Here is a 22320-nt window from a genome sequence, read left to right as displayed (position 1 = left end):
AACAGACTGCCCATTTATATCTAGAAATGTCCTTTTGCAGCCCTTCAGGTCTTGTATTCGACAGCAAGAGGAAAAATATCTTACCCAAAAGCTGCATAGTGCAATGCCGTATCCCCCTCTTCATCCCTTAGGTTGACACTGGCATGTGCCTGCAGCAAAATCTTCACAACATCCAGATGCCCCTGATAAGAGGCAATCTGCAGGGCAGTTCTACCTTGGTTCTTTGCATCCACCTACAGGAAGGGCAGAGATACAGCAAACAGCTTGGTTAGGAAAGACCTGGCCTTGGGTTCACGCCTTAGCTCTGTTCTAGAGCAGGCCTAAAAGGATGGAAGTCACTACCTGTGGAACAACTGAAGGCTCAGAAGTGCTTAACAGTATCTGTGCCCTGTTGGCTCCACTTTATGCCCATCAACGACAAGGCTGACCTTGTCCCAGAATATTTCTGAAGGAGGACAGCACATGTAGCCAAGAAGGGAGAAGCAAACAAACAGAGCTAGAAGCCAGGGCTCTAATTGCAGCTCTGATGCCAATCCCTGTATGCCTGCAAGCAGAATACTCTTGACATCTCTGCCAACAATTCCTTTCACAATAGGAAAATGTGTGAGGAGATCAAATTAGCTTTGCATACAGCTTTGAAGATGCCAAGTCCCCGTTGTTTATGTTACTCCAGGTACTTCACAGAGCACAATGGCTGGAGGATACATCACAGCATTGAAGTGCTGCAATGAGTTTTTGAGAATTAAAAAGGACTGAAGAACAAAGAAAGGCTGCATAAAAGGCAAGGGGAAAAGAAAAGAAGAAGCTACTGAAATCAGTGGGAGGTTAAGGAGAAGAGATGAAGGAGGCAGCAAAACCAAAGCAAACTGTCAATGAAAACAATGGTTTTTCCCCTGCAGCTGGTTCTGTACAGCAGCCAGAAGAACAGAGAAGGCAACACTTTCCTTGCTTCACCCCAAATGATGGGGAAGTCATTTAGGCAAGGAGGCATTAGAGGACACTGCGTCATTCTGCCATTTATGCAGACAATGCTGATAAGCTGGAAAGACCTTGGGAAGCAGTTCCAGCTAAGTGAGTCTTGAATCCAGGCTTCTGATGCTGTAGATAACACTCTAATAGACATGATTTATCAACAGAAGTACTAGAACAGAAACAGAAATCTAATAAAAATAACTAACAACATAATTGGTTTCTGACTCCTGGCACTCTTATCTGGGATACATCTGACAACTGCAGGTATTTGTCTATTCCTCCCATCTCCAGAGACCCCATTAACTTTGTAAATGAAGGCCTATAATAAACACCAGACAACAAAGGACTGAATCAGCTTCACAAGGGTCCCTTCAGAGTTGATTCTAGTTTTTCTGGTTCACACATCCCGCTGCTCTTGCCAGCCATGCAGACATAACCTCAACAAAACTTATGTTTTGGAACCAATGCTGAAGTACTTTGTTCTCTGCTTCTCCTTTTTTAACCTGTTCATAAACCTGCATTGAAGGAGCCTGAACCTTCAAAGAGGCAGCCTGAAAGAGCAGTGATCTCAGTAGATGCGATCCTAACAGTCTGGCACTCTGCAAGCACATAAATTGTTCAGCACAAGTCAAGCCCAGTTCCCTGCTCCAGTCAGACATGAGATAAGATACTGCACAGACACACACAGGATCAGGATCTGGGCAGCTTTTCTTTTTCCCGACTCCAACATACCATTCTGCAAGGGTCATCTAAGGACAGACACATTCAGCCAAACACAACCCGTGGCTTTCTCTTCAAACAGGCTGGATATTTGGACATCTTGCTACTGGTTTAATATAGATCAATACCTCTTCTCCCAGTTCTAGACACCTCTAGCAATCATACAAGAAATCTGGGAAAAGCCAGCTCTGGAAATGTGTGGTAAGGACTTAACACTAGTCAAGATGTAATGCCACAAACTGGTGCCACAAAGTAGGCACATTTAACACATATTTAATCTTAAATTGCAGCAAAATAATTTTCCAGCTGTAAGAAGCCAACAGGCCTGAAAAAAATCTGTTCTTTTTCTCCCATCCTTTCCCCAGCTTGATTGCAAGTTTTTATGACAGCATTTTAAAGAGGAGTAACAAAAAGTACCCATTCAGGGTGGCTTCAAAACTCACCTTGTCTGGGTATTTCTGCAGGAGCTCCCGAACTTTAGCTGCGTTGTTAAGTGCTGCACAAATGACCAGGCAGCCTGCATGCTCTGACTCTGCCTTCTGGGACAACAGTTTCTCCAGTACAGTAATCAAAGTACCTGGTAGGAATGAGAAACAGCCACAGGTTAAGAGGGCCAAAGAGCATATGTACAGTTGGCATACTACAGCTGAATAACCACAGTATTGGCCTGCTTTACCTGTAATACTTAGCTCACACAAAGAGCTCTACAAATCTGTGGCTTACACAGAACTTCTGCTTCACAAGTCTGATGTTTTGAGAACATGAGATCATGCTACAGCAGATCAACACAGAGCAATCACTACTAAAAGGCAACTGATCTGAAGAGGAATGCATGGGTTTGGAAAGCATGCTGTAAAGGGCCCATCTGAAAAGACCCTTAATAGAGTTCAAGTGCTTGACAGGACAGAGGTGTTACAGTCCTCCAGATAGAGCAAAGTTTAAAAGTTTGGGCTCATATGAAAGTTCTCCCTGAAATCTAACTTAAGCAAACAGTTTAAGATCATACCATATGAGCACATGTACAAAATCTCTCAACACATCTTGTGTCCCAGATTCAGTTTTGAAGTCGACTGGGCAAAACAATCGTTGGTTTGACACCACTTCCATACAAGGACCTGGGAATAATCCATAAGCATTCAAGAACTGGTATATTCCTACAGGAAATGCAGCAGGGTGGAAGAAGAAACTGGGACAGATCAAGGCAGCAGCTAACACTGAACCTAGGGCCATGCTAGAGTTAGCATTTATGAGCCCCAAGTTTTGTATTTTGCTGCTGAGGCCAGCTTTGCTTCCCCAGTAAGGCACTGCTTGGTTCTGAAGCTCTGCCCGAGGAAGAACAAGCAGCTGGAGTTTAACACTGTCCAAAGAGTGCTGCTGTTGTTACAGTAAAGCAACCATTTCACAACCCCAGAGAGATCAGACATCTCTGTTCTCACTATCTCACTTTTTGACTCCTTTGCATTGTCCGTTGTCATGAGGTTTGCCTCCTCATCTCTCTGGTAGGCAGTCAGGCAAGCTGGGTTAAATGTCCAGGACTGCCCTCCAACTGACACTCGTAGATCTCCGTCTCCATAGACTTTGATCACTTTGCCAATATGCCCAAGGGTCTGCAATGGAAAGAGAAATGATTTTTACAAGGTAAGACGCAGTAGGCTTTGCATCTCAAGAGCCAATGCAATGCTTTAAGAGTGGCTTCGCAGGCGGCACTCCTGCTGTGTGAAAAGAAGCACTGAACAGTGACACACTCACAGACAGCTCCCAATTCAAGGACACCAGAGGGTTCTCAGGAGTTTCTCTATTACTGGTTTTACACAGGAAGGGTTTTCCAGACTCATTACAAATGTCTGGAGAAGGTGATGAAACAACATGACATGGTCTGAGAAACCCTGAGAGAACTGATAAAACTGGAACTAGGAAAAGGGTCCTGTGCATTTAACTGCACCAGAGAACACCTGCATTCTGCTTTTTAGCCATATTGGTCTGATCAGGCCATTTTTCCACTTGAATACTTTCCTGCCTTGTTCCAGAAAATTAGGGGTGGTGTAAGAGGACTTTGGTTTTCACCTTGGTTAGTGAAACTTCTCGTCTGACTTACTGGTAGCCAAATCCTTTGTCAGATTCCCCATTTCCCCACTTTGCTTTGGATGCTGCAATAGGATTGCGTTATTGCAGCAACAGCACTAGGCAACGTTCATTTTGCAAGGCCTCAGCAGTCCTGGAAAGGTCTGTGTGCTCACTGACCAGCAGGAATGCTGGAAGGCAATGCAAGCCCAGTCACTAATTGCTTGGGAAAACTCAGGAAGTTACTGGACTGTCCTGGAACTGGCGCGCACTCACAGGTGCCATTTCATCTGTCCACTCCCCATGACCAGGTTGGAATCGCTTCACTGTTTCCATATCATCTATCACTCGGACAACATCACCAACCCAAAAGGTGTTGAGCTACAAGAAAAAGAAAGTCATAAGCTTTTGGGGGATGAAGCCATAAAAAAAAAAATAGCCATCAGCCACTCCACATCACCCCCACCCTCAGAAACCCAACCAAACAAGAAGCCCATTGACTCAAACACCGAGACATTACAAAACTTAAATACAACCACCAAGAAATCCGTAAGCACTGCCCTACAAAGTAAGTGTAGCTCCAGGACTGGGGTATTTTCATACCCCAGTGCACATTTAAGTAGGGAAATAATTTGGGACAGAACTTCTTTGTTCTTTTCTTTCTTCTTCAAATCATTTATAAAGAATACCAGTATCAAGTGCATATGAAACTTTCCTCGCTATACCTGACTTGGCACAGGAGATTTTAATTCACTTTAATAAGGAAGTTAAATCTGTTTATTATTAAGACAGAAAAGAGAAAACAGTTTATCTGTACTAGTAATTTGGCAGATGTTTCCTCTGCTCACTGAGCTAAGAAGGAAGCACTGTCAAAACATACTTTTCAGAGCAGACTAGTTCTGCACAAAACAGTCTGACACTGCATTTTCCATTGGTGTTGGAAGCTTTTAGCACTGTGATCTTGTTCAGGTCTTTCTGAACTCTGTCTTCCAGCAGCTGCTTCTATACCTATTAGCTCTGTTTCTAATCATCCGTCTTTCAAGTCCTGAAACCTCTGGGGAAAGCCAAAACTACAAGCTTTAGAAATGCAGACACAAAATTAGAAGAGCTGGATTAAAGACTCGGGTCACCCAGAAGAATTAGAGAGAAGCGAGACAAAGAAAGATGTAAAAAGGAGCATAACATGAAGACACAAGAACAAGGAAGAAAATCAAATGGAAATGATGCAGAAGTAGATTCATCACAGATGACAGGTAGCTGCAGAAGGATGAGCTACTGTAGGTCTACTGGTACCACTCTTATCAAGCTGAAATTGAGAAATGGAATTTACCTTAAGAACTTACAACATTTCAAATGCAAAGGTTCATATAACTGGTCAGCCTAATAGCCCAACTTCACTGTCTGCAACCATCTGTCTTAGCTCTGATGGCATGCAGGAAATTCTGCCTTGAACTACTGCTTTTAGAACACCAGTTTATTTCTTCAGCACTTGCTAGGACACAATGTGTCTCAAACACAGCAGGTTAGATTAACAGCTACTCTCTGAAGCATTTCCAGTCATGGCCAAGCTCACTCATCAGGCACCTACCTTAGTCAGAGCTCCAGGATGGAAAGTCCAGCGCGTTTCACTGTTGAACTGGACCCTCACGTCCCCTCTGTCCGTGATTCTGTGCACAGTCCCTGTCTGGCCAATGAACTTTTGATAGGGAAAAAAAAAAAGTAGGGGAAACCCCCTAAATAAATCACATTGTTTAACAGTGGGGAAAGCATAGATGGCTAAATCACGCATCATTTCCAATTCACAGACTAACAGTTCTCCCAACCCTGCTGAAAATGAGATGCAGCCATTGTTTTTCTGCAAAAGGAGGGAAAAGCTGCTTAAGAAGCCCCCTTAAAATAGCAGCACACTGGGGGAGTAGAGTGATAGGAATACAAAGTGTGAAAACCCTTGAAAATGCAGCACAAATTGTCCTTCTCTTTCCAAGTGACAAAGATGGGCAGAGATTACAACATTGTTCTGCAGTATAATATCAGCAAGGCATGCTTTGAGAGGGAAAAAGGAGCATGGCAGAGGAGACTACAGAAAACAAGTATAGTTGTGTAGTGCTCTGTTCTATAGCTGTGATTCTGGCAGGTCCTGAGAGTACTGAAGGAGACAAAAAGTACCTATTTCTGAGATGACAGGCGAATCCCTGCCTGCCAGGCTAAAAGAAGAGGCTGATGCTCAGTTAATAGATTTCCAGATTGAAACTGAAATGATAAGAGTTTGTCTTGATATTTTAAAGTCTTATTTCACAAAGATTGCTCACCTACAGGGTGGGCTTGGATAGAATATATACAGAAGGTATCCTTATCATTTTACAGCATTGCTTCATGTATCAAGGCTTCAGACAGCTGCCTCAGAATCAGACCTGCAAGCTATTCATTTACTGAGTCAAGTGCAGCAGGCATTTGGGTCACTTGTGGCTATGTATTTCCTTCTCTCTCCAAAAAGTCACTTTTATACAAGTTACTAATACAGGCTTAGAGACAGGTTTTATTACTGGACTGGTGAGTATCAAAATGTGATTTGATTTTGTCTTGCAAATCTACTATGTAACAGCAATAACGCCTTTTTCAATACGTGAAGGTAATTTAATCTATTTGGGGCAGTATCTGAAGTCTATGAAAAGCAAAAAAAAAAAGTTGACTTGTGGAGAAACGAAAAGCACAAACCTTTTAAATGGCAAATTTATTCATTTACCTATTATTATTTCATCTAGATATAAGCACATCCCCAGTGTTCACAACCCCTTGAGATGCTCCACTACATTAATAGGCATCATTTCTGTCTTTACTTCCTCTACTTTTTAGATAACAGGTGACAACAGACTGACGGCTCTTCAAACTAAAGCCAAGGTAACAGGCCAAGGTCCAAGAGACATTGTATGGGATGAGAAATTTTAGCCCTGGCTGGGGATAGAGCCCACTATTGACAAAACACATAACTTTTATTAGCAGCAATGCCAAAGCAGTGAATGGATCCAGAACTCCAAAGAAAAGATCCATGGCTCATTGCAAAACAAACAAACCAGCCCTTGCTTTTTATATACTGACTTCCAAGACTTTTGAGCAACTCTTTAGACGCATCAGAGATTCTTAGGAATTAAGCAGGGCTCCCCAAGGCAATTCTCATAAAACACAGACTTATCTGTGCCCCAAAATAAATCCAACTCCAGTGTCCTATCACTAAATTTGTATTTGTGATTCAGTCAATACAATATACATGTAAAAGGTAACAATTTACACAAAGATGTTCTGCTAACTTCCTAGCCAGGGCCTACTTATGTAGGCTGAGATAGTGACTATTACACTGCTGAGAGAACAGAAGCAAGCAGAAGCATACCTCAGCCATTTTAGGATTCCAGCCACCATGGCCTTCCTGCATCTCCCGCAAGATGTCAATGTCCAGAAGGCATTTCACTTTGTCCCCATGCTGGAAGGGATGCCTGTCTGTGCTCTCCTTCCGCTGCAGTTCAGCTGGCCTTCCTAAAGAGAAGGACACCACCACCCATAGAGATGAAGGATGCAATAACACACTTTATGTCTCGTTTGGCTTTATAACAAGGGTTGCAAACTAATAGTCTTAACTGGGGCAGAATGGCTGTGGGGCAACCTATGTAAAGAGTTCAAGAGAATTTAGCTCTCACTAAATATTGGTACGGTTAAGGACGAGTTAGCTCTTACAAGACAATTTTATCCCTTCTCAGACAGAGGAATGCCTTTGAATGATGCCTCTCATGTCATGTCAGACATCAGTAGCTGTTCTTAGCAATCCAGTCACCCACACCAGTTGTTGAGCAGGCACACCCACACAGGACTCGAAGTTCTCTTCCATAGGCAGCCATATAGCCTGCTTCATCCTCCCAGTTTCCTGTGTAGCAAGAGGCCATTCCACTGGAAATAGGCTCCCCATCCAACCCTTCCCTTCCCTCATGCTCTTGCCAAGCTGCTCAGGGAGAGAAAAGAATGAGAAAGACCTAATTCTGCTGCTGCAAACTCAAGAACAGACCTCCCTGTTTTCCCAGGGGAGCAAAAGATGGTCCCTGCACCTCATTAAAAAAAAATTACAACTAAATTACACCTTAGTAAAAAGAATCCAAAACCACAAGTAATTTCCTTGGTGTCATCAGAGAAAGGTGAATTGCAGCAAGTTGCCCATACAGACATCACCTTTTCCCATTACTTTTCCTAACAACCCTGCTGGACAAGTATTTGGGAGCTCCTTTCTTAGACACCTCCCTTTTGTCACCATTTCTCAACAAAAGACTTATGTCTACGTACCTAATTTTGGGAGATGCTCTTTGTAGTAAAAGCCACCAGATGCCTCCACAGTACATTTCAGGTCCACTTTTCCCTTGTGTCCAACTCTGTAGACATTGGTGGTACCATCAGACCACGTTACACTGGCCACGCTGCGTCCGGTCTCTACATCCCAGCCACGAATATCAACCACTCGTCCAACTTTACCTTCTCCACCTGATGGAAAAAGAGGGGGACAAAGTGTTCAGTTTGCATTTTCACTGAGACCAATACACTTCCTGTATCACCTGACACCAAGATGTTTGCTGAGATACAGCTTAATGAGATTTTTACCTTAGCTAACTAAAAAAAAAAAAGGAAAAAACGGTCAGTTCTCCAACTATTCACCACAGAGGAGTAGGTACAGAGCCACAAGTCAACAGCTGGGAAGACAGTATTCTGACAAAGAGGATGCCACCAGGAAGGATTTCTGTGGGGGCCTGTCCTGGGCCAGTTTACGTATTAAACAGTAGCACACTGCTGCCTGAAGCAATGCCCTGCAGTCAAGTGTTCATATAAACAAAAGGAAACCACACCAAAAATACCCTCAAATTATTCAGCAACTTATACAACTTCCTCAAAGCTTGCATGATTCACCTTGATTTGCAGAAGGCACAAGAGATCTTAGTCACCTTTTTAATTAGGGAAATTACACCATGAGACAACTCAGTTTGACCAACAAGGACAGAATCTCTGCATTAAACTCACTGAAAGCCAGCCAGCCATTTACTTAGGAATACAAGTATGGAAAAGGTGAATTCTGTGTAGGAACAGCCATCCCTCAGTGTACAGAAACACTGCCTAGCTAGACAACACAGAGTCACGGCACCACGCTGTGGCAAGATAAAAACACAGCAGTGGTGTAAAATCCACCCAAAGTCTTTAATCTCTCCCCAACAGTGGCCAGGCGGAGGAACACCAAGTTTGTCCTGGTTCTTCTCTTTATCTGCCCAAGCAAGGAAGTGTACTACTGAACCATCTGGACGTGGCTGGGCATGGGGAGCATACATCCAATATGCAGTTATTGACCAGGGGAAGGAACAATCTCTGGACAGTATCAAGGTTCAAGTACAGGAAAACACTCATCTTGCATCAACACTGTGTTCATTTGACCATAATAACATGGACAGGATGTAGTAGATGACTGTCCTCTCCCTACTCTTTCAGTCTGTAAGAAACCTGGTATGCATCACTGGCCTCAAGTTAATGCTGACAGAAACTTCGCACCAAAATAACTTGAATGACCAAAGTGACACAAGAATTTATGTTTGTCTGTTGCAGCAGGGATTCAGACTGAACAACAACAAGAAGTAATCTGCTTCACCCTGTTCAGATGCTTTTCTTTGAGAAGGGCACCAGCTTCCACTTCCACAGTGTTTGGACTTTGGGAAGCGGTAGTAAGGAAAAACATGTATTCAGTGAAAAAGCTGAAGTGGCTGAAAAGCAACACCATCTGATCAGATTTCTCAACTAGCTACTATTGCCCCTACCAAGTACACAGATTTACCACGACCCTATCACAGAGTTTGTAAGGTTATTTATTACCAATCTTACATGTTACCTCCTTAAATGTTAACAGAGCTGATGTGTTAGTGCTACCAGGAAGCTAAGTTCAGAACAGCAAATGGCTGTGGATGGGGGCAGCTCCATCAAAGACGAGGCAGTGCTCATCAGAGACCAGCTGAGTGGCTGACCTTATGCTTCCTCACTTGTCTTGCACATGTTAACTGCTTTCAGGTCACAATCATTGTAAGCAACACCAGTCTCAGACGTGTAAATGTTGATCTGATCTCAAAAGGATGGATAAGCTGTACTGAGCATAAGCTTCTTTTGCTCTCATACCCTGCAAGTGTCCATATGCCCTGCACTAAACTCGGAGCTGCAATAAATGGTGGAGTCAACACTGGAAACCTTTGGACTTACAATGTAATTATAAAAGGGAAAAAGAAGCTGTAAAAGGCTCTGGAATAGAAATGGACAGTAACACGTCCTTAACCCTGCAGCACTACACAGAAATTGTCATCAGCGAGTTCAACTGAGTCATACCCCAAAAGCAGCTCTAGAAAAGGCATCTTTTTTCTTCTTAGATTTTCAGCCTGAAGTCACAATTCATGCAGAAAGCAGAAACAATCCACCAGCAACCACAGCAAACAGTTCTTCATTAAAGCTCCAGGGGAAACACTCCTAGATCATTTCTCTTAACTGTTCTTAAAAGTGTGCAACTAAGGATATTCCAGAGAACTCCAAAGTTAAAATGGAGTACTGCACAGGAAGGCAGACAGAGCCTGCTCCTCCTGTGAATGGAAGCCTTTCCAGGAAAAGGTGGGATGCATACAGCTTATGTCGCAAGTTTGTTTTATAGGACACCTCAAAAGCAGCTTACCGTCCTGGTTACCCCACTCCCAGTCAGGGCCACGCACTACTTTAGCCCCCTGGAAAGTTCCTTTGAGTGTGATGCGAGTCAAATTCTGTCGAGGGCTCACAAGGACTCTGGAAAAACAAAGAGAAAACACATGAATTTGTTCCCACTTCATAAAGCTCTTTTCCAACCGAGCTCGTGAGGACCAAGTGTACCACACACAGAGAAAAACATGGCTTGAGTTCTGAAGAGCATGTAAGAAGTGAAAGAAAACCATAAAACAGAGGGTCTTTGACCCTAAAAGCTGGTCCCCCAGGAAGGTCAGAATATTCAGGCACTGTTCCACTGATGGCAGCAAGACAACTAACGAATAATACACTGGGCTAAGGATGACACAGGTTTTATCTTCAAATGTTACCAAAAATTGTGAGATTCATGCTACAGAACTTAAAAAAGCTGTGTCTCTCTCAACTGTGAGATGCAGGTATTTGGGGATGGAGGCTGCCATGAGGAACAGGCACACTTCAGTGACAGTCTGTGGAGACCAACACAACCTATACACAAGCAGCAGGGCTGTGGTGGGGTGTCTCTCTCATGCTGGTAGCCACCAGAATTGCATCTTGCTGATTCAGGAAGCTGAACACATACAACACCACCCAAGTCAATTAATTTGTTTCGCAATTAAAAACCAGAGCCTCTGAGAGGAAGAGAAAGAAAAATCAGAGGAATAAGAAAAAGTCATTTACACAGGAAGTCTGACATCATGTCATAGAACAAAACTGGCACTCAGCTGCCCTTGTATCCCATTGTTAAGTTTAATGCAACAATGGACATCACTAAGATGTACACAGCATGGAAGCATTAATGGCTTAGGCAGTCTCCTATTTGATAAGGAGTTCAGCACATTTCATAATCTAACCTGCAGACTGCACAGCCCAGTTCACTGGCTGAAAAGCAGAGCAGATTAGAGCAGCAGTGTTGTGGCTAGACTGCTTCCAGGATAACAGAGACCTTTCTGTCTGCATCACAGACACACACTGACCCAGATAAAGAACAAAGACAAGAAATACCTACGTGATAGTAAACAGGGGGTCTGATGTCCTGTTAAAGCAGCTTCCAATTCCCATAATGTTACAGCAGCTCCTCTGCTGGTTTTGTGCGTGCTGCTCCTAGTCCCTGTTCCCTAGCAGAAAGCTGTCTCATGAGACACCAAGCCACCAAATTCCTTATGGACCAATTTGTGTTGCTCACTCAGGTACAATCCACTTTGCCAGGTGACTGCAGAGGTGCCACAATCCATACCCATAACCATGCACCTCCTCCTGACAGGCTCTTGGCAGCTCCCAGAGCAGACAGTGCAAACCCAAGCTCAGCAGCTGCTCCAGCCCAGGGAAGGGGAGGGGAAGCCTGACCTCAGAATGCTGTATTTATTTTCCATCTAATACCTAGAGAGAGAAGGTGGAGACTCAGAAGGATAAAAAGCTTATGCCCGAACTGTTTACTTATCCATCAAACGCCTATGTTTTTTACCTTCCTTAACTTGGGAACTGTGCTTTACAACCTAATGTGTTTTTAAAGAGGGAGAGATTATTTACACATGTTCTTGTAATAGCTGAATGCTTGTTACCCAGACTGTAGCTCAACAAGAGGAAGATGGAGATCATCTTCTGAATGACTGCGATTTTGTCTGTTTTAAACACCATCAAGGCTGGCAGTTGTTATGAAAGAAGATAATGAAAGAGGGCCAGGAAAAAACTCAGCTAAAAAGAAACACTGATCAGCATTCATTTCATCACAGTGTCATCCCCTATAGATTTGCTACAAAACCCAGCATGGATCTGTGTGCTACAGCTGAAGCAACTCAGCTGCAACATCCTATTTTCACAGTATTCTGCTGAATGCTTTTCTAGCAGTTTATCAAAGATGTCTTAGTCGAGCCCTGAGACAAAGTGATAAAAATACACTTCTCCTCCAAACCCTACTCTCACAAGGGGTTTCAATGCAAAGATTTTCAGTGACAGTAAAATAAAGCAGCAAGATGTTTCAACTACAAAATAACCACCATTCCTTATATTCCAGCACCATTTCCCTTTGTGTATGAATCATATAACAGCAGCAATCTCCTATCTCAACAGCTCTCATATTAACTTGCCACTTTGAGTGGAATTTGTGGGTAGAAACCAGGAAAACAAAGGTGCCCAATTCAGAAAACTGATCCTTAAAGAAGTGTAAGAAACTCCATCTCCCATTTTACTTACATGCTGGAGGCACCCCACTGTAAGTGCCTTCTTTCCTCAGCCTCACAAAAACATTGACCGTGGGCTGAACCACACACCGCTGATCAGCAACACCAAAGAATGATGAGAGAACCAAATGCCCTCAGCCAATACATCTTTGGTTTTCATCTAATTCAGTATGTTTTGCTTCAAGTACTGGCTAACAACCAAAGTCACCAGCATGTTGCAAAAATACCCAAGGGATAAACTTAATCATTGCAGTATTGCTTTTAATAACAACTTCAATTATGACAGCCAAAGTCTGCAGCCACTGCTGCCCTACAAGTTCCAATGGTATTAAATTACTGTAGAGTGCAGAAAACACTTAGGAGTATGTGCTGGACAGAATGAAGCTGTGTCTCCCCTCAGCATGCTGGGAACCACCCCATGGGGATATTCTGCCTGTGTTCAGTTTTCACTAGGTGCTCACCTAGCCTTTCACATCACTGAGATCTGTGCTCCAGCCAGCTAGAAAAATAGCATCATCCATGCTTTACAGATATTGAGACCCAAAACGACTGATCTGGAGTTTAAAAAGAGTTGTACAGCAACAATCTGAGGCCGTGCAGAAGGCAGAGCCTCTTCATATCACACACACCTAACATATTTTATAAGACAGAGACTTCCTCACTGCAGAAAATTCTTATCTGAAGAAACAAGCACAACAAACAGGACTAGAAAGTCAAAGAGATGGACACCCTGCAAGGTAGCAGCCTGTAAATACTGTGTCAGTCTCTTCAGAAAGGCACTGCTGTAACTAGAATCTCAGCTCATGGTGGGTACAAACTCCTGGAATATATAAAGATCTACACATGCTACACCTCAAGCCAACACAATATCCTGCAGAAATTGTGGGTATAACCAAGCTCAACACTGCAAGAGATTCCAGATTCTCTAATCCTCCCTAGCAAAGCTTTTACTGAAGCACTTCCAGCAAAGGATAAAGGAAGGAAATTCTGACAGATGGCAGGCGGATGCTGATTGCTCAAGTGTGAACCAGACTAAGACAAGGATGCTGGTAAGCGAGGGATCAGGATCGCAGGAACCTATTTCAGGAACTGGCTTTACCAAGAATTTCCATTGTCAATCCTATCCTTCCTTGCCCAGGCACAGTTCTTCACAAAACCAGCTACACATTTATAGCTTACACTGCAAGGCCTGAGCTGGGCTAAATGCTTGTTGTCTTTTTTGATAACCTCCAAAGCTAACCTGTGTCAGACTCAGTTCTGAAAAGCCACATGGGCAAGATTTCAGACCAAGGCTACTAAATGTGTACGAAAGCATGTGTGTGCACTGAAGACTCAACACCCTACTGCAGACAGAAGGTTCTCTCAACTATGCTCTCACAGAGGAGTTCTCTTGCTTGAAGTTTTGATCCAGAAAAGACAAAACACATCAATGAAATTTAATCTCTAATTCCACAAATCAAACAGAATATCCCAAGGGAAGCCTAGTGTGGGGACATTCTCTAGTGTTCTACAATCTATGTGGATTTTAAGGAGGCACATTAGGTAACTTATCCAGTAAATCACGGTGGCTTTTTTAAGAAGTACAATTATTCATTAATTCATACTGATAAATTCATTAATACTTACTGTGCTTTTCTTTCCCAAAAAGTTAGGAAACAAGCACATCATCACATAAGACAGATCTGGTCCAGGATGTTGCTCATCAACAATTCTTGGTCTAGCAGCTTAAATGACACTGCATAAATAACACACATTCAAGAGGCTACTAAAGTACATAAACCTGCATCCTCTATTGACTAGTAGTAAAACAGCAGCAGTTATCACTCAACTACTATATTAGTTCACGTTTATAGTAGAAGCCATCACAGATGGCATGCTGCATTATTAAAGCTGCCTTAGATGGATCTGCACTGCACATGCATACCTACATGGTACCATGCATTTGTTCTTGTATCTGATTCAGAAATCCTACTGGTAACTAGAATAGACAGAGCTGGTTTAAGAACTATGGCTGAAAATAACAGCAGACTCTGTTCTGAGTCCAGTATAAAACACAACACATACTGAGAAAATTCTTGAGTTTCTTATGCTTGATTACACAGAATGTTTCCCTGTGTGCTTTGCTGGCTCCTCAAACTCCATTGTTCTCCAGAAAGAGAACAGGACCTTTTCAAGTGTTAAGGTTGTGATTTATTGGTGAGAGAAGTCTAGAAAACAGCCTGGTAAAATGCACCACATACCCTACTGAAATTCAACTTCGCATCATCCCTGAGAAGAGGAAGCATGCAAAATGCCACTGCTGCTTTTGCACTTCAATATAATGCTATTAAGATTCTGGATGACAGAAAGATTATCTCAGACCTGATTGAGTGTGCCTGGCTATTCCTGCCCTAACCCTGGTAAGTTTTGCTTTGCACTCTGCTTACAGACATTGATTTACCTTCCAATTATTAAGTGTATATTTAGCAAATGGATACACAACTGCCAAGAAAGGTCTTCAGTGAAATTGAGCAGTCCACCCTTTTAAACTAAGGATGGGAGCCTCTCCCAGAACAGCCATTAATTTCAAAGCAAACAAGACCAATAAAACACATCAGCAATTGGCAGATGGCAGGAAAAGATGCCTTCAAATGGCACAGTACAAAAAACACAGTACTTCCAAACTCAGGTTGAAACTCAGGTCACCGAAGACCTGAAATAGCCTTCAGGTAAAGGTGTCTTCAAAGCCTCTTTAGGAAACTGATTGGGAACCCCCTGCAGTGGCTGTCTGGGCTTAAGGCCATTTAAATCCTAGGATTAGTGAGCAGTCTTGAAAGCAACACATTGCTGCACTTGAGGATCATTGTGAAGTGAAAGATACCCATTCCCTGTCAGAGAAAGGAGAGAATCTCAAGACTCATCCTGTGTCACAGCCACTCAAACAACAGCAGCTAGCAACAACATCTCAAGCAAACCCAGATCCACACAGCAGTTACCATGTCTTTTTAAACACACAGCTTTTTTTGGTCCTTGGGGAACTGCCAAAGGTTTTCTCTTCTGTTTTATTAAGCTAGAAAATTGAGATGAGTGATTTAAGTAATAGTCCTAGTGAGTCATAAGTATGCAATTTTTGTTCTCAAAAAAAGATGCTGCATTGCCTAAGGCAATGTAACTTTACAGCTCAGACCTCTGTTATTCCAAAGAAATCCTCTCTGTGGCATTGTTCAAAGGTGATCTCCTTCCATGCCCCTTGTTTCACTTCTTTTTAAAATCAGAACATTCTTACATATTTATATGTATTATTTTTGTATCTAGATATGAAATCACAAAGCTCATTTCACAATAGGATCTGGCTTACTTGTCATACTAACACAAGCTCAAGGAACATCTTAATCCAGTGGATAAACATAAGGCTCAATGAGCATTCTCTGGACAGCAACATCTATCCCTTTGCTAGCACCAAGAATTCTGGCACAACCACACTGACAAAACTGTTGTGATCAACTTCAGTGTGAGCATATGGGAGGAAAACCAGCTGCAAATCCAGCACCACTGTCTTTAGCGAAGTAATTACACTTTTCATTCTGCAGATGGATGCAATGCACAGTGATGTTCTCAAGGGGAGGGGTAGGAGGGAAGTAAAATATAAGAGACAGTGACAAGAGCTGATTTCCTATTACTTTTCCTAAAGGCAAGAGGATTACAAGATTCATCTTCATGTCTACCTTAGTAGGTGGAAATTAAACTGCTGTTTGAGACTGCTTTTCAGTTGTTCCTCAGGACAGGAGAATAGACTTCAATGTCTTGGCACATCACCAACCCCTGGGGCATACACACCCCATTTTGGAGACCACTATGACAGAACAGTGACCTCCAGATCCCAACAGGATTAACTGGACTTCCCCTGCAGCATCACTTACGGTTGTGAGTGCGCCGTCTCGTAGCGCTCGAAGGAGTGGGACAGATCATGCTTGTTGTTCATGTAACACTGTGTGCACAAGTCGTAGTCGAAACACATTTTGCATTTCCACCGCATTCCCCGTATCCCATGCTTCTTGCAACAGTCACAGATGATGTTAGGGTGACGGACACCTAGGAGAACAAAAGCAAAGGAATAGAAGATCCAGAGAAAGCAGGCTGACCAGGCCCTTAAGAACTAAATCAGCATGTTTTAAAGAAATAAAATCAAGCACTGAGCATTGAAGATGATGCAGCAACATAATATCAAGTGATGTGTAATATGAATTATCCATTTCCCAGCTTAATGGACTCTGATCCTAAAAGCCATGCCAGAATTCAACAGAATGACAGTCAGCAAAACCGTTAGGCTCACAGACATAACAGAAAGAGGAAAGAAAAGCCTTTGCATAAAGGCAAACAGGAATTTCATTGCATGAATTGGCGGAATGTACACTGCTGCTCAGCATCAACCCAAAGGCAGCTGCCAAAGGCTTAACATTCCAGCTAGCATATGAGACCGGCGTATGCTAGAGGAGACGGGTTTACAGCACTAGTTTTGTGCTTCTTGTCTGTGCTATACTTACCTATTTGAGCGTTATCATACAGAAGAAGGTCGTAAGCCCCTTGGAATCCAGTCCGATAGTTGGTTCTGTTGCCTTGATCCCACTGCACAACCACAGTCTTGTCTGGAGTGGTTGGGCTGCCTGTCCGACCAATCTCAACCACAGTCCCAACATTCCCTTCTCCGTTGTCCTGGTTGCCCCACTTCCAGTCCACTCCACGAACTACCCGCATTCCAACCTGCATGCTGGCATAGGGGTCCACGTCCATCGATCTGCACAGAGAGCCCTACAGTTCTTCCACGTAGAGGGTCCTGGAGACAGGCAGTATCATCAGCAACACAGTCAGCATCGCCAGCAGCATGGTCAGCACACCTAATAAGGTAACACAGAACTAAGTGACGCCACTCAACACATCATATTTTTCCCACAAAATGACATGCCTACAGAAGAGGCCTGACCTGCTGAGCAGATAAATCTGTACTTTATCGAAACGGGGATCCTCACAGCTTTTGCAGATACACAAACTAGCCAGACTTCCATGGCACGGAAACATCTGTATAACAGCCAGGACACTTATCCCAGAGCACTGGGCATGAAAAAAGAGAACTGGGCAAGAAATCTTTACAGAACTCCAGTACCAGCCCTTGGTTTCAAATTCAGGAACGTGTGCCCAGAGAAGCTGTGGCTGCCCCATCCCTGGCAGTGTTCAAGGCCAGGCTGGACACAGGGGCTTGGAGAAAGCTGCTCTAGTGGAAGGTGTCCCTGCCTGTAGCAGGGAGTTGGAACTGGATGAGCTTTAAGTCCCTTCCAACCCCAACCAGTTGTGATTGTGTACAACAGCTACTAGAGACACAATGGCAACAGAAGCAAAGGAGCACAGTAAAGAGAGTTGAAAGAAATGACCAGGAAAACACCAGCAGCATAATTTTAGCAATGAAAAGCCAATATCAGTCTACTTTTCAGGAAGACTCTCTATACACATCACATCACATGATACTGCAGTGTTGAATTTCACTTGCCCAGAAAGTTAGTTCTAGGTTTGATTTTGGGATACAAGAAGTTTTAAAGATGCATATGGGAAAAAAAAAGTTTGTTCTCCAAAAGTAACAGCAGTTTTAAAGTGCCAATGTCAGAGAAATGTCAATTTTTGCTCCTATTTATCAATGGCAGGAACAGGGAAGTGGAATCGCTTACCTGCAATAAGCATTGCAGATTTTGTGCTGGCATCATTAAAAGCTTGCAATAGCCTTTACAGCTGTTGCCATGACAGGTAATAAATGAAGTGATAAATAAAGTGAATACCACATGCATGCAGCATGTCCACCACTTGGAATTAAATCAGAGTTTCAAAGCCTGGTTTACCTCTTTTACCAGAACAAGACACAGTGTGGCTTTCAATATGTAGGACCAAAATGCTGGTTTGACTTCTGGAAAAATCTACTGCAGCACCCCTTTATTTTTGGGCATCTGTAACATGAAGAATTTTCTGCACATTTGAAAGAACAAGACTCAACAGAGTGCCAAGGCTCAAACAATGCAGATTCCCAAGGTATAGCAAACTTCCCAGAGCAGGTTCAAACCAGGCTGACCAACCTGGTTTAGGTGACAAGCTAATAGGATGTGTACTCAGACCCAGCAACAGCAGCAGCTCTGTGCCATGTGATGTGTTTTTAGCACCACCACCTACCAATAAAGCAACTGAACCCACCGAGGCCTAAAAATAAGGCTCTTTCTCCAGCCAAACATTCTCTTTTAAATGTATGGAGGAGTAACTGGATGCAAAAATCAAGTTTCCAGCATGCAGAAAGAGCCTGATTTCTGTCCAGCTTTAGCATCTCTCTTTTCCTGCTACTCATCCCTGCGACATCCAAACACCAGCCATATGAGAGCAACATCAAACCCAAATGTCCTTGTGAATTTCATGTCAGCTTCATTCTCATCATCACTAAAAATGCCTCAGGCAACACTTGAATTTAGGCTTCCTTTGTGTAGGTGGATGTGAAATTGCCAAGTTTAAGGTGCACCAGTGTTTACTGTCTTTATGAAAGCAAAAGGAAAGAATATGCTTCTTAGAAGGCACTGCAGAGCCTAATGAGTTGTACAATCCCCTCTCCCTTCAGATCAGAGATTAATAAAATGGGCAATTTATTGCTTTAACTAAGAGGCAGAACTGCTTTTTCAAAAGGCTGCTATCAACCAGTCAAGATAAAGCCACTGCAGAGAAAGCAAATGCAAACATTCAGCAATACAAAGGTACATTTTCCACACAAGAAGGCACCAAATGCAGCCTGCATTTCCATCTAATACGCAGGGGCGATGCGTAACAAGAGCAAAGAACCATTCAAAATCCTGACAAGATGAATTACAATGCTCATGCAGGCTGAACCTTGCCAGAGATCAGCATTATTTACTTCCTAAGTGGAAATGTTTCACTCATTGAAGCAAACACTCCTCCCTCAATGTTTTCTGGGTCACAATTGCTCTGGAGAAGGATAGGTAGAGCTGCCAGAAATGATTCACAGAGAAAAATGTCAGTTTCCCATGGGATTTTGAAGTAACTAGGAACAAATAAACCACTGTGACCCAAGCATGTTTCTGAATCCTGACCTAACATTTTGACCCCATCGACTGTGACAAAGGAAAGAACAGCCCAAGTGTAACCTAGGAGTCCATTCTTAGGAAATCCCAGTAATATTTAACTGGAACAAAGGGAAAATACTTTAGTGCCTTCAGTTCACACGTTAATTGCAATAATTACTGCCATTTTCTGCCAACATTCAAACTGATGCTGGTAAAAGGGTGCTCTAGAGACAGCCTGGCATCTGCCTGGCAAGAGGCAAAGGTTGCTGCTGCACTGGATACACAGCAAACAGAACCAACCAGTGGTGCAAGCAGTGACAAAATCAGCACATGTCATTCAGTTATCACGTTGTTTGAACAGTTCAACAAACAGAGAAAGATGCAGGTGATTTTGTTTCTTTTTCTTTTTTTTTTTAAGCAATGCTGTTTTTCTATCTCTGAAAGTGAGATCTGCAGCATCCAACAACTACCGAAGAGCTCACGTTGTCTACTTACAGAATCCCAGAATGGTTTGGGTTGGAAGGAACCTTAAAACTCACCCAGTTCCAACCCCCTGCCATGGGGTTGCCAACCTTCCACTAGAGCAGGTTGCTCCAAACCCCATCTAACCTGGTCTTGAACACTTTCAGGGATTCCTTCTTTCATCCTTTTACTCTTAGGTGGTTTTCCAAGGAATACAAAGCTCACAGAGGCTACAAGCCCCTAAATCTGATACAATTCAATCCTCGGGATGCAGCCCTGGTACATACCCAGCCTTACCCTTCACCTTTCTTTCTTTTCAGCAAACAGTAAGCTCCCAGGACAGCACAGCAGCAGACACACAAGTAGTCTCACTAACAGGAGGCAATGTCATTTCTCACAAGGAGACACCCAATTCCTCACAAATACAGTCACTATTAAGTGAAAACAGACCAAAAAACCCAGCAAAGCACACAGTAAATAATGCTTTTTGACTTACCACCACACAAAGACCACTTTGTAGCTTTTGTACACTCCTGGCTCCCAGGTAAGGCCAGGAGTTATCATCAGCTTTTATTGCTGCCTTCTGGAACTGCAATCCCAGAGGAGGCCTTGGCTGCCATCACACCTGAACTTGATGTACTCAACCTCCAGCTCCTGGTAGAGGCCCCATCTGGAGACTTTTGCCTATGCCATGGCATTTTACCAACTCCAGTTCACATCAGTTCAATGCCAAGCTCTACCATTTGCAAATCTCTCTCCTTTTGCCTTTCTACACAGCCCAAAAGTCCTTCAGTGGAAGTTCATATTCTAATTCGCTCTCATTTCTTCTGAACCAAGTTTATCTACCCCACACCTCAGTCAGTCTCTTACTTTAAACTAGCTCCCCCAGCACTCAAAACCCTTACCTTCTTTAGCAGGCCTCTTAAGGAGCTCCCTGGTAATAGTGCCTTCTGTTACCTATACATAAAACCCTACTAAACGAGAAAAAATTAACATATGACAAAGGAGTTTTTTGCTCTCAGAGTAGTTTCAGTAAACTGTTAATTCACAAACACTAAGCTTTCATATTACCTCATAACACAGCACTAGTACAAGCCCCGCTTCTTGATGTGGAAAAACAGGCAGGCAGGCCCATCTAGTTGTTCATTGTTCTCCAGATCTCATTCCACAGCCCTTGCTCATAAAAAGAGCAGCACAAGTCAGATCAGTCACTGGGACTGAAAGTCTGGTAAGGTCCCCCTCTCCATTTTGGAGAAAGCAGATTCCAAGCTCAATCTTTCATGGCTAAAACAAAAAAGGCTTTAAGAGCCCAGCCCCATTGCAAAGCCACAGTGCTGAATTACAGAACAGAAGACACAAACTCCTCATTCCCAAGCACTAGCAGATCCTCTAAGGCACAGGACTGACACTATCTCAGCTACTCTGTGACAAACTTAACCACTAGAAATTAGACTAAACCCATGAAATCCCTATTCCTCTCAGCCCACCAAAGGATTTGTTGCCCTGACTGAATAGTTTAACATTCCACTGCGAAGCCACAAGGTCTCAATGATCCTTTGCTTCACTTTTTCTTGTGCTGCCAGGATTTCTGCTTAGTCTAAATTTTACGATATGGCATCACTGGCACAGAGGAGGAAAGAGCAGATGATGTTTCTGGGGCTTAAATATTGATAGCAGATAAATGAAGCCATTCTGCTGACAAATTGCTCCCAGAAGCAAGAAAAATAGAAATGGGGCAGCTGCCACTGTTAAAACCAATCAATCAAGAAAAAGCCTGCATGAGGTTAAATCATTTCCATGCCCCAAACCTCACCTGCTCTCAGAGTATATTTAACTGTATTATATAAACAGAATAAAGCAGGTGATTAATATGCCTTTGCTCAGGGATTAATATCTTGTCATCTCAGCTTTGCTGTGTTAAGAGCAGGCACACGTCCTGAAATACTGGGACAGAGAGTGAGCAAGTGCTAAAAATAACTAGCCAGGCAGGCACTAGGTGCCATTGGGTGCATTTTACCTCTACAATCAACACTTGTCCTTTACAAATGCCAGCCCATTGATCTGTTTTGCCTGAACTG

At 43.0% G+C, this 22320-nt stretch overlaps 1 protein-coding gene across 2 annotated transcripts in view; it reads right to left on the bottom strand.

Moving 5' to 3' along the window:
* Window positions 1–22320, bottom strand: part of MIB2 (MIB E3 ubiquitin protein ligase 2) — a 36754-nt gene that overhangs the window by 8586 nt on the left and 5848 nt on the right. Inside the window, exons 3-12 of one of the 2 annotated variants that reach the window (XM_061351535.1) lie at window positions 17222–17572; window positions 16598–16769; window positions 10478–10584; window positions 8077–8271; window positions 7139–7281; window positions 5342–5449; window positions 4030–4134; window positions 3137–3299; window positions 2136–2269; window positions 85–233 (exon numbers count right to left, since the gene is read on the bottom strand). In XM_061351535.1, coding sequence (XP_061207519.1) covers window positions 85–233; window positions 2136–2269; window positions 3137–3299; window positions 4030–4134; window positions 5342–5449; window positions 7139–7281; window positions 8077–8271; window positions 10478–10584; window positions 16598–16769; window positions 17222–17468 — 1523 coding nt within the window. In that variant the 5' untranslated portion in view covers window positions 17469–17572. The remainder of the gene's footprint in view (window positions 1–84; window positions 234–2135; window positions 2270–3136; window positions 3300–4029; window positions 4135–5341; window positions 5450–7138; window positions 7282–8076; window positions 8272–10477; window positions 10585–16597; window positions 16770–17221; window positions 17573–22320) is intronic. The other variant, XM_061351536.1, reaches the window with a different exon arrangement.

The sequence above is a fragment of the Neopsephotus bourkii genome, unplaced genomic scaffold, assembly GCF_033783945.1.
Source record: "Neopsephotus bourkii isolate Nb327-2 ecotype Australia unplaced genomic scaffold, CSIRO-AGI_Nbou_v1 NB_593, whole genome shotgun sequence".
NCBI classification, from domain to species: Eukaryota; Metazoa; Chordata; class Aves; order Psittaciformes; family Psittacidae; genus Neopsephotus; species Neopsephotus bourkii.
The sequence above is the reverse complement of the archived record's forward strand: the minus strand, read 5'-3'. Positions and strand labels throughout refer to the sequence as shown.